Source organism: Lissotriton vulgaris, chromosome 3_1 (assembly GCF_964263255.1).
Source record: "Lissotriton vulgaris chromosome 3_1, aLisVul1.2, whole genome shotgun sequence".
Taxonomy (NCBI): Eukaryota; Metazoa; Chordata; class Amphibia; order Caudata; family Salamandridae; genus Lissotriton; species Lissotriton vulgaris.
The window spans coordinates 467,943,205-467,956,357 of NC_141689.1; the positions used below are offsets into that span (position 1 = coordinate 467,943,205).

General features: G+C 42.8%; 1 protein-coding gene across 1 annotated transcript in view; it reads left to right on the forward strand.

Annotated features, from left to right (window-relative positions):
* The window catches only part of SHISAL2B (shisa like 2B), a 163,831-nt gene extending 152,332 nt beyond the window's left edge, over positions 1–11,499 (forward strand). Inside the window, exon 3 of the mRNA XM_086962961.1 lies at positions 11,408–11,499. Coding sequence (XP_086819087.1) covers positions 11,408–11,499 — 92 coding nt within the window. The remainder of the gene's footprint in view (positions 1–11,407) is intronic.
* The last annotated feature ends 1,654 nt before the right edge of the window (positions 11,500–13,153 follow it).

A 13,153-nucleotide genomic window follows, 5' to 3' on the forward strand; every position in this document is an offset into this window, starting at 1 on the left:
GGCCTAGACATCTTCCTGAACAGGCTTTCTTAAAATCAATTAAAGTCTGTAAAGAAAGAATTAAATCACCTTCATAAAGAAAGGGCAGGCTGTCCACAATATAAACTTCAAAATACCCTAACCCCATTCAATCATCTTATTCTGCAACAATGTATTTGGACAGGTATAAAAAGTATCCATACGGACAACCGCCTCATTGTCCCTCACAAACCCCTCCTTACATATACCAAAGTGAATCGTATTGCCAATGACAACTTGATACAATCGGCTGAAAAAGAGATAATTGTCATTACTAAGCAGAAATTCACACATGATCATTTATTTTCAATTAATTTTATTTATACTTCACTTTATATAACACACATACACATCAATGGGTGAAGAGATTGGTCTGCTAACTATGAACAATAAGTGTCAACCACTAGCATAATAGATGAAAAGAACTCATAACATATGGGGAATTTTGTTACCACAGTCACATTTAATACAATACTATATTGGTTTTTCAATTATAAAATTTGATGAATAGCAATTGTATACATTACTGTGTACGTGATTATCAGTTTTTCAAACTTGTATTCCTAATCTAATATGAAGGAAATTTACAAAGTTATATGTGTAAAAGATCCAAGTCACGTTCGTTTTAAACTGTTTCAATGGGTTCTTTAGTCCGCAATGCATAGTATGTTGTTTATGTTCATCACATACGCTGTAACCAATCACAATGCACTTTTTTCAGTCAAATAATGGAGGGAACCTCACACTCACTACCAGCGAGCAAGGCGTCAGGTACGCCGAAACGCGTTTGGGAAAGCATGGTAATGCACTTTAAAATAATGAAATAATAAAATATTGCAGCGGCTGCTGTTCATACTAAGAGTCCATCTCTCTCATTGTTCTGGGGACGCAGTGGTGCTATCGGCGTCAAGAGTGGAATATGGATATATATATATATCCACACTAAGGTGCAGACAGAGTGCGCACCTTATAGTGAGTCCAACTAACTATAACATGGAATTTCAATGGTTTGATGTCAGTAAAATTTCCAGCTAACTATAACTGGTGTGAAACCTATGGTTTTTCCATAGGACGCTCTGACACGGCTACAGTCCGAATCGCTGAACGGAATTATGCCAAACTTTGCAAAATTGTAGGGACTGGTACGCAGATGTGCCTTTGCTATATTTGGTGATATTTGCTCCGGTGGTTTTTTTGAAAATTAACTTCAAAACACACATATATCTATAGGCGCGCTCCAAGCGCTCACCGGTACGCGTACTGTGGAGCGCACCCGGCGCACTACGGGAGCGCGCGAGCGGAAAGCTGATTGGCTGTCGGATGTCTGTCAACATTCTAAACAGTCCGGAGAGTCCGCCATCTTGTGTCTCGGTAGAATCGAGACACAAGAGGTGAAAATAAAAAGGGGGAAATGTTTAAAAGGGGGCAGGGTACACAACCCCTGACCCCCTAGGTTTTCTGAGGGGGGCCTAGAAGGACGCTGAAGGACAAAAAAACTTTTATTTTTTTTTGCAATTTTCGCGGGGTAAGCGCTGGGTGCGTTCCCATGAACGCTCACCGGTACGAGCACGCTGAGCGCACCACAGGGTAAAACAGTGAAAGAAAATAGTTTTAAATAACAACTTGGATTGCTTAGAGGTAGGGTAGCTCGAAAAAGAGCTGTTGTGTTATGGTTTTTCTTTCTTTTTCCGAACGTTTTTAATTTTTTTGGGTATTTTTATCAGAACAAAAACAAAAATAGGGAATGCCAAACTGCTCAACAGGAGCAAAAAAAAGGGGAAAAATTAGGGCTGGGGAGGGCATCGGTGTTCTTCCCTTTTGCGAACAATCAGGAGGATACTCTGCTCTCCAACACAAAGCAGTTCGTTACACTGCTTACACCTAATGTTGATGTCAGTGAAAACAGGCTGAATGTTGGGTATCATCTCAACTGATCTTCCTCTCCCCGATGATGTTGCTCCACCGGTGGAAGTTGAGGCGCCATCTCTCGGGGCAATCCGTGCCAGGTCCCTGACACTCTCCCAGGCATAGTTCTGGGGGTGCCTTCTTTGAACATGCCGAATCATCGTGGGGTTCCCAAAACTATATTTATTGGTACGGTCACCACGAGAAAGAACAGTGTTGCAAATCTTGCACTCCACTTTAGGTGCATTTACCTTTTTCTCCCCTTTCTGGATTTGTAAAAAATTTCCATATGAAGTGCTGCTTCACTTTAGGCTGAGGAGGGTCCCCCTGGAGAAACCCATCTGAGTCTTCACTGCTGCTTGGTGGTCTTGCAGCCATTGTTTGCAAAGAAATGAAGACAAGAAGAGAATAGGTCTTGCTCTCTCCAAAGTGAAAGAGGTAGTGAAGGAAATGGGTGATGTCATCAGTGATGTCATTTGAGATGTCGTCAGTGATGTCACTGACCATGTCATAAATTATGTAATATGTGACATCATCAGCAGTGGATTGTGGGCGCGCGAGCTATAGTGAGTCCAACTAACTATAATGTGGGAATTTCAATGGTTTTGTATGAGTAAAATGTTCAGCTAACTATAACTGGTGAGAAACCTATGGTTTTTTCAGTGAATTTCAAAGGTTTTTTAAATGCTAATTCCTAACTATAACGAGTGTGAAACCTATGGTTTTTTTAGTGAATATATCAATTGGCAAATTGAATGGAACATAAAAGCATTTATGCTGATATAAAATGACAAGATTAAATGAATTGAAGTAATGAGAATGTCATCCAACCATAGACATATTTATTTATTATTACTTTATTTCGGCCAATTTGGCCATAAAAGTCACATACATACATAGAAAATTAAGCAGTAAGCATGGCAGTAATTAAGAAAATGGTACATGGAAAAAGAATAGCTTTTACAATTCATTTTTTAAAAACAAACACGCAATATATTTCATTTCAAATTTAAAAATATATAAAAATATTAAAAATGTAAGGGTTGTGTAAACATATACACCTTTCCAACTCAAAGTACATGTCCTTGTTTTTTACGGGTTATGTAAACAGAATATAGAAATTTACTTATGCTAAATACAATGTACTGGGTCGAATTACTTTTCATGATCCTAAAAGCTATTGAGCAGGACCTGGTTCCCACACATTGGTTTTAGCCATTTCTTTCTAGCATTCATGTATGCGCTACAAACAAAAAACATGTGAACCTCATTCTCAGGACAGACATTGGAACACATAGGGCAACACCCAGTTTTAACATTCGATTCTCCCAGTCTTTTTTGTGCCCATCTTTCGGTATTGTAATTCAGCATAAGTATCCCGTATCTGAACTTTAAATAAAGGGTTTTTGCAATGGGTGGCTCAATCTCGTCCAAGAATGTTTCAAAACGGAATTCATCCTTAAATGATAAGAAGGCCTGGACTGCGGAACCAACACTACTACCATTCACTAATTTTCCACTCATGTGGGTCCAGAAGGCTCGCTTAACTACTAGTTTGGAAAATGTGGGCATTTTGTCTGGAGTCTCCCACATTGAATATAAGCCCAAGAGTGCAAACCATTTTTTAATATGCACTAGCCAATGGATGGAGTTAAAAGAATCAAAAGTCATCAGTTCTTGCAGGCCATTTCTATATTCTATCAGCTCTGGAGTAGTCCAAAGCCTAACCCAGAATAATAATGGCCTTAGGATAACTAGATGGTCTGTTCTCCTGAAGTTCAGGTCAAGTTGGAGAGGTAAAAGGGGTGTACTATTAGGAACCCTTACAGATGCACGCATGAATTTATTGTCCAGAATTTGAAAACTATTCTTTGCCCACGGGCCCCATATCTCTGCTCCATATAGCACAGCAGACTGTATTTTAAATTTAAAAAGTTCTAAAACCAGGGTTACACTTTTGCTTGTGCTAGTATTCATTTTGCATAAAATTGGTTTGACGTTTTGGGCATATGTTATCTTGCTTTTCTCGATTTGGGGTTTCCAACTTTGCTTGGAATCGAGTACAACACCCAAATAGGAAAAGTTATCCACAGTACCTAGTTTTTGGCTATTCAAGGTCAGAAGCCCTCTATCTGGCATACTGGGATTTAATGACATGCATTTTGTTTTATTAGCATTAATTTCCAAGCCCTTTGTCAGGCAATAGCAGCTGAAGGAATTAAGAAGTGCCTGGAGGCCCTTTTTTGTTTGAGATATAAGTATTGTATCGTCTGCGAAGAGCAACGCAGGCACCCTTACACCATTGAGCTGCGGCGAATCATTAACACAAGCATTCAAATATTCAGGGACATCATTAATAAACAGAGAGAACAAGGTAGGGGCCAGGACACATCCCTGGCGCACCCCGCGTTCGATGGGAATATTGCGTGTCAACTCGCCATTAGGGCCCCACCTGATGTTTGCGAAATTGTCAGCATGCAGCTCGACTATTTGGGCTAGGAGGCATCCCGGTAAACCTATTTCTCTTAAAGTTTTCCAAAGTAGACTGCGTGGGACAAGATCGAATGCAGCCCTCAGGTCAACGAAGGCTACATACAGATGACCTTTTTTGAGTTGCACATACTTCCAAATCAAACAACAAAAACGAAAAATTTGGTCTATAGTGCTGGTCTTACTCCTGAAACCAGCTTGGAATTTGGAAATTATGTTCGAATCTTCCAGCCAGTCGTTGATCCTGAATAGCAAGTGTTTAGCATATAATTTTTGGAGCGTGTCCATCAGACTAATTGGTCTGTAATTAGAGGGTATCAGTCTATCCCCCTTTTTAAATATTAACACAACCTCCGCTGCCCGCCAACTGTCTGGAAAGTTGCAGTTTGAGGATAAGACATTGAACAGACGGTTCACATAGGTTGCCCAGACGTCAACTTCGTGTTTGTAAAGATCCCCCGGTATTTTATCCGGACCAGGGGCTTTGGTGTTTTTAAGTTCGTTGATCGCCCTTACTGTCTCTTCCAATGTAAAGTTGAGGGGTTCAATAGGGGGGGAGGACCATAAGCTCCCTTGGCTGTCACCATCGTATTGTTTGTAGAGATTTGTAAAGTGAGTTACCCAGGTCATCTCATCCAGGAATACATCTTTCACAGCTCTCCCAGCATGCCCCCCATTAGCCACTAACCTCCAGAAGCCAACATTGTCATTAATTTTTGCAGCAGCTAGCATTTCAGCCCAAATTGATTCCTCCCAAAGTTTTTTGGATGTTTTTAATGTACGTTTGTATTCCACCCTTGCAAGTTTAACTTCTTCTTTTGCCTTATTTTTAATGGCAAGCAATAAGGTTCTTTTAGCAATCCTACACGAGTGGTCATACCATAACTTTCCGTAATTGGCCACTCTTGTGTTTTGTTGCTTCTTTCTCGGCATTTTTGATAGATACGTTTTTAGTTCTGAAAAGAAGACTTTGTGTAGATCGACAAAATGATCAAAGTGTTCAGGTAAGAAGGCATGGTCAGCTATATGTGCAAACATTTGCTCAAAGAGAGAATACACCAACGCTATGGCCTTACCATCCGCCAGAACACGTGGCCATCTTACTGCGCGTCTGTTGTTATTTATATGGACGTCCTCACATATGCTGACATGGGTAGATTCAGTCGATGTTGTGATGGTGTCACTAACCATGTTCGTGTTGATGTAAAGTTCCAAAGGATAGTGATCACTTTCCCCCCTGCCTACTACTTTCAGATCAATCAAAAAGTGCCAGATGCTAAGAGAAACGAGTACAAAGTCTAGATTACTATTAGCTTTAGAGAAGGTTGGTTGTTTTTGCAAGTCCGATGGGAGACGGCCATTGCCTGCTCTAAGGCCGTGATCTGCGGTAAGTCTTAATAGTTGGCTGGCCAATGTAGAATATTTAACAGATTTGGTGGTTTCAAGCTGGGGAATGTTATACGCTTGGTCCTCGTCTTCAAACACATCAGAGATGCCCGGGACAGGTTCGAAATTACAATTTAAGTCTCCTCCCAAGATGACCGGGGTATCCCCAACTACGTTTTTCAAGAGGAGATCCAGGGCTTCGAGTGTTGGTGACACCTTGGAGTGGCTGATCGGTCTGTTGTAAACATTGACGATGTAACATTCGTTTCCACAGGGTGGAATGACCCTTAGGGCCAGAATATCCGGAGAACCTGTGTCAACAAATTCAACCTGCATGACCAGGGTAATTTTTAGCCACATTATTAGGCCCCCTGATGGTCTTCCTCTATCAGACTGGACTGCCTTGATACCATAAGTTTTATATCCTACCCGGTGTGGAACTTCTGTAGCCCAAGTTTCTTGTAGGAGACAAATGTCACAGGTGTCAATATAGTTTGCCCAGTCAGGGTCTTTTAGGTTCTTGCAAACACCTGCGATGTTCCATGATAGAATGAGTAAGCGAGGTGCAATGCTCTTAGAGTCAGGGGAAGGATTGACTACACACTGTTTGGGTAGGCTGCCTACCTGCAGATTTGATATATCTTTCTCTGCATCCCTGGCTTTTTCTCTATCTGCAGTAATTAATCCCCCATCCAGACCACCCTCAGCTGTACTATAGCATACATTTCCAGCTTTATAAGATAATTCCATTTTCAGGGGATTTGAGATGGTCCTATGCAACATATCCTTAGTGATCTGATCATCATCTTGCAATTGTAGGACATTTTTAAGATGGGAATTACCTTTGCCCATTCTACAGAAGGTGTCATATAACTCAGAGATATAGTCAGGCATAGTGCCAAGTCAATCGACAGCATCTAGGCAACTGAATCTATTGAAGGTGGGAATGCCAGACCACATATTATAATCACCATGTCTAGCCAAGTTAGGAGCACTGCCATAATACTGGTTGACAGGGTTCCACTTGGGGCCATGATGAATGGATCTAGGTGGAGGGTAAAAGAATGATAGGGGTCTGGCTTCGATGGGGGGATTCGCACCGTACGATTTCCAATTGCAGATTTGTTCAGCACTTTGGGGTTCTTCGAAGGATATGACAATACAGTCACCCGTGATTGATTTGGCCGTTGGCCCTACCCATGGTACCCTCCTAACCATAAGGATCTTACTTTTCATCTGGTTAGGAATGGGTTTATATTTATTTAGCCAAAAAATCACTTTGTTTTTTAACGATTGGAAGTTTTCTTCATATTGGCTGTCCAATTCTGGCACCCCTGTGAGAACAGCTACAAATGGACTAGCGTCTGGTGGCAGATCTATATACCCTCCTCTAAAATTGCTATACGTGTGGCTAGACTGATGGTTTGGCTTATGGGTGGTATTTAAAAAGGATTTATCAGGCAAGGATTGGTTGCTTGCAGAAGTAATATAAGGGTATACAGGCGGATTGAATTGGGGTTTATTTGGGGCTAATACACTCTGATTGGAAGAGTGGGTAGAGGGAGGAATTGGCAATTGGGAAGTGTTACTATGTACCTGATTTTTCTGTGAGGATTTACTAATAGTATTTACAGCTGCAGAAGTTGAGGGAGTTGGATTCGATTTGTTTTTAGTGCTAGTTGATTGATTAGCATTTATATTACTTACTATCCCCTCCTTTTTTTTCTGCACGTTCAATGGATTAGTATTTGTATTTGTTGCTAAGACCGGGGCGGGGACTGGAAGTTGCTGAGTGGCTCTAGGCACTTCAGTACAGTTAAGGCTTAAACTTGACAGGGTGATGACACTTTTCTCAACTTCAAGAAGCTGGTTCTCAATGCCAGTTAGCCTGATTTCTAGTGGTTTAAGTAGTCTCTTAAGCGTCTCCCACACTAATTTTAAAAATTCTTCCCTTCCACCATCTTGTTCAGCCATGTCAGAAGAGACTCTTTGCCCCTCACTAACTGAATGATCAGACATAGTAATAGAGATTTGTTCATCTATGCTGGCATTAGTATTTTCTACAGTTACTGGCGCTACATCGTGTACAGTGTTCTCAGTTGTTACAGTAGGCATATTTGGTGTTCCCCCCCTAATGTTGTGGCTAAGTGCTACTTTTGCTTTTTTCCTAGCGAAAGCGGTTAGGTGTTTGCGCTTTCTTTTATGCTTTGTTGGAACCTTGGCGGGTGACTTGCTTTTGTTAGACTCTGTCTCAACTGGTAGCCGGCAGGTAGGTGTTTGGCTTTTGATAGACTCCGTCTCTACTAGTGACTGACAGGATGCCCCATTTGGAATGTCCTCAACACTCTCCTTTAAAAGAATCAGCTGTAATGGGCTTTCGGACTCGGCCCTAACGGAAGGCCCAGGAGGTTCATGGTTATTAGGAGGGATTGTTTCCTCTACTGTCGAATAAACCTCGGCCAAAGTTATGATTGGTTTTGGGCCAGAAATGCGTTCAGGAGTTTTGGAAGTTGCAATGCTGCCTAAAGAAGATTTTTTTCTGAGTGCAAGTTCAGTTGAGAGCCTCCTAGCACACTCAAGTTCAATTGATACTTTGTGCTGAAGTTTAGTTATTTCATTATCAATAGAGAGGCTGGTCCTGGTGATAAAATCATCTAAGGTGCCTGTGGCTTTTTTGGAGGTCTTGGTAGCCTTGCTCCTGGTTTCGCGTGAGGACATTGTGTGGAAGGGTTATTACAATAGATATATAAATAGTGCAGGAAAACTAACTAATGGAACTCAAAAATTAAGACCAAGAGAAGTGGCCCGGTCCGGTCTTAAACGGTCTCTAACGGCCTTAAACGGCCCTGTCTTTGCCCAGTCTTAGCCCGGGCTGCGTCCCGCGCTGCGGGAGTTAGTTGGCTTTTTATAGGAGGAGCTGAAAGGGCGGGGGATGGGCCAGCAGGGAGAGCGGACCGGAAGCTCTTCCTTGGTCTCGCAGGGACTTCTGGGAAATGAAGTCCCTGCACGCTCGCAGCCCTGCTGATGCCTCGCGCCCCTTACCGCCTTCCTGCTAAACTCCTCACGTCTCCTCCCAAGGCTGCTGGCGCTGTAACCCAGCAGCGAAGCGGCACCCGCGGAGCGGGTGCGGCGAGGGGTTGACAGGAAGCCTCGAACGCTGGATAAAGTGTCCTCGTGCGCTGGGAAGCTTCGTTCCTCTGTGCCTGTGTCCTCTGTAAGTAAGTGTCCCACTGATGGTCTGAGCTGGAACGCTTTTAAAAGAACTTTGATGGGCGGGGGACGGGCCAGCAGGGAGAGCGGACCGGAAGCTCTTCCTTGGTCTCGCAGGGACTTCTGGGAAATGAAGTCCCTGCACGCTCGCAGCCCTGCTGATGCCTCGCGCCCCTTACCGCCTTGCCGCTAAACTCCTCACGTCTCCTCCCAAGGCTGCTGGCGCTGTAACCCAGCAGCGAAGCGGCACCCGCGGAGCGGGTGCGGCGAGGGGTTGACAGGAAGCCTCGAACGCTGGATAAAGTGTCCTCGTGCGCTGGGAAGCTTCGTTCCTCTGTGCCTGTGTCCTCTGTAAGTAAGTGTCCCACTGATGGTCTGAGCTGGAACGCTTTTAAAAGAACTTTGATGGGCGGGGGACGGGCCAGCAGGGAGAGCGGACCGGAAGCTCTTCCTTGGTCTCGCAGGGACTTCTGGGAAATGAAGTCCCTGCACGCTCGCAGCCCTGCTGATGCCTCGCGCCCCTTACCGCCTTGCTGCTAAACTCCTCACGTCTCCTCCCAAGGCTGCTGGCGCTGTAACCCAGCAGCGAAGCGGCACCCGCGGTGCGGGTGCGGCGAGGGGTTGACAGGAAGCCTCGAACGCTGGATAAAGTGTCCTCGTGCGCTGGGAAGCTTCGTTCCTCTGTGCCTGTGTCCTCTGGTGGTCCGGTGAGAAAAACGTGTTTGAGCATGACATATGTTATCAAAGGCACTTTACATTGTATCAACATGTGACCTATAAGTATTTTCTTTATATTCATTATTTATGCATCACATGGTGTTCATGAAGAGGTTTAAAAAGAGGCATTATGGGAAACATTTTTTATGTGAGCAAGGGCATCCGCCCGAAACGCGTCATCTGTGAGCGCTGCTATGACCTTCACTTGAATAAAGTACCTCTTGCCAGCAATTTGGGATTCGTTGGTTTTTCTTCTTGGGACAGAAACAACAACTGGCATTCCTAAGGTTAACTTACATTGTCTGATATATATATATATATATATATATATATATATATATATATATATATATAATGAAGGTTGCCCCACTGAAGCCATCACTCACGAGGGGGTAAGCACACTGATGCCCCAGGTGGAAGTAGTCACAGCATGTCACTCGGGCTTCTTAATTTCAGCCCATTAACCATATGCGTTTCAAGCATCTCTGCTCTCTTGTTCACTGGTAGGCTAACAACTCATTAATGCACAAGAGCAACAAACGTGTAGTAGGACATTGTTTATTTAATCACCAAGCACCGCCCCACTGGGCATCCTCGTGGCTAACTGGATGTTGTAGTCCATTTGTTATTCGCCATGCTTGTAGTCCCAACATCCAGTTAGCCACGAGGACGCCCTGTTGGGGGGTGCCTCGTGATTAAATAAACGATGTCCTACTACACGTTTGCTGATCCTGTGAAGTAGTCTGCAAGGGTGGCTGAGGGAAGGGAAGGATGTTCCTTGGTAGGGAGGAGCTTTACGTGCCTCCCCATGCCTTGTTAGAGGATCGGGGCAGACCCAGGCTGCACTGAAGATGTTTCTCAAAGCTATTTTATTGGCTGGATTCTCTGCCCAGTAAATCTGGGTCCAGTGTTCCCACACCTGGCAAATCTGGTTGCAGGAACAACACCAACTTAATACTGTGTGAAGAGGAATTCCACAAAATAATAGGCACTTTACACTCTAAAAAGGGACAACGAAATATCAGTCTATTTGTGGCAGATGTCCTACAGCTGGCAAACTCTAAATAATTCCTTTGAAGCCTTAAGAGAGTGACAACCAGACTTTAAGGTGTTCACAATAACATGGCTCTCTAAAAACATTGTTATATGTTTAGTAACATATATTTATCCATGATCTTAGCAACAGGAGGGAGTAGCGTGATATGACTGAATAGAGAGTGACTTAGAATCCATTATTTTTCAGTAAAGAACTAAAAACTGGCTACTTGAGGAGCATTGGGTCTATGCAGTGTCAGGCTGTAGAGAACAGCTAAATGAGCCTACTCTTCAAGACCATTTTGTGCTCTCATGTCTCCTCTCCTCTGGGCCAAGGAGAGGGTTCCCTTCACCAGCCAAATGTATTTCTTCTATGTCATTCAGTTGAAAACAAGTATATTGTCCTTCTTACTGGTTATTGCTTGTTGTTGGCAAGCTGTTTATCCCAATAAAGGAAATGCATTACTCAGATGGAGAATGAAATTTCCTTGAACGTAATGTAAAAACAGAGTATAAAGCAGATTACATTTCTATATCCATAAAGCAGATAGTGTAAGCATGTTTAGAGAATTATACATGGACGGTGAACGGTTTTCTTTTCTTTAACGATGTATTGAATGACCTCTTTGTTTTTTATCATTACTAGATGCAGAGATCCAGAGGGAGAGATCTTCGATTCCAAACCATGTGGAGAACAGTGAACACAACCAAGGTCAAGGGATTATTGAATGCAGCTGAAATGATAGGTCCTAGTTTGCGTGCCTGGAGATTGTATGGGCACACTATCTCTTTATGGGTCTGGAGAGGACATTTCATTACTGCTCTCATCTGAGAAGATGATGACGTACTGTGGTTACATTATTCAGTTGACAAAGAAAGAGCATATTCAGATGTCACTACATCTTTCTGTAGGGCACATTGTATAATGCCTACAGGCAGTGTTGTGAAATTGGATTTGATCTTGTTGCTTGGGTGTATTTCTCTGTGCCAAGGTTTTGTTAGTCAATGGCTGTCCCTCAGTATAGTACGTGGCATCACCGTGAAGTGAACATAGTCTTCACAAACTATGTCCTGCTGCACTGTGAAGAAAACAGAAAACATCAAAATGAGGACACGGAAATTCACATCTGGATTTCTCTAGTGGTCAGGAAAGCTCTCTAATTTGTCTTATCGTCTGAATAATGGACATGTTCACTGTTAACAAACTGAGTACCTCGAGACCTAAAAATAAATGAAGCTCTTTTTATACCTGGGGAACAGTGAAGACACGGGTAATGCCCAGTGCCGCTGGGACATCCACATTCGGCATTTGAGAATGGAAATCTCCAAATAAATCCAGAGTAAAGTTTGGATTGACACCTTCAGCAAACTGCATATCCTTGTAATCTGCTGAAAACCATAAAATGTTGTTGTGGGAGAGTTTTGGAATATGATCATTATACCTAAATGTTTATAAGAAAGTGGCTTATCGTACAAGCCTTGCCACAAAGCAACTGAGTCACGTACACAATGGAGTATTACAGTGGGTAGTGCAGATAATTTGGAAGATTGAAGAGGGAGTGGAAGGATACAGCATTATGGTTAATGGTTTACAATGGCGAGGCTTAAAGAGAGGGTCAGTCAGCAAACAGAATGCCATAGCTGTGAGCAGGAGAAAGGGTGAGGCAGGAAAGGGTCCGATCCAGAACTCTTTAGGGGTAGTTCAACATTAGCGTGGTTACCATGTGAATTGTTTTAGCTTAAAGAGATTTTTTTCAGCTTTTCGAGCAGGTGGAAAAGGGATGGAGCTTGGCGATTGGGACAGACACAACATTCCATATCTTAAGACTGTAGCAGCAGAATGCCTGGCATTATGTCTTCTCCTACCTAATTTTCCTGATTTGAAGCATGGTGATGTCGATGCTACATTATATGAACCACCCAAATTCTTAATATTGATCGCAAAGTGTTGAGTGCCTTGTTGATGTTGTATCTGATCTTAAATGTGATGCATATGTTCAGTGCGAATCAAGGACATTCTGTGAGGGTCAGTGTTTTCCTTCCATACTTGTGAAGACCATTGATTAGGCGTTCAGTGCTGTCAAGTGAAATCTCTAACTCTAGATGTTTCTAAAAAGCATACACACTTCACCGGGGTCGTGGTTGTCTTCTCTGATTCAGCAAAGACGTTGTATGTTTTAAAGAAGTTGATTTATCAACAATAGAATGGACTCTCACTGGAAAGCTGCTACAGTAACAACAAGCATTTACAATGCAATGGTTTCGCCTTTTGAACAGTTTGAGCTATTGGCATTGTAAATGACAAAATTTGTAATTATGTGTTGGTTTTGAAAACAGATAAATTAATGGCATTGTCATTTACAATGCCAATAGTTTAATCTCTGGCAAATGC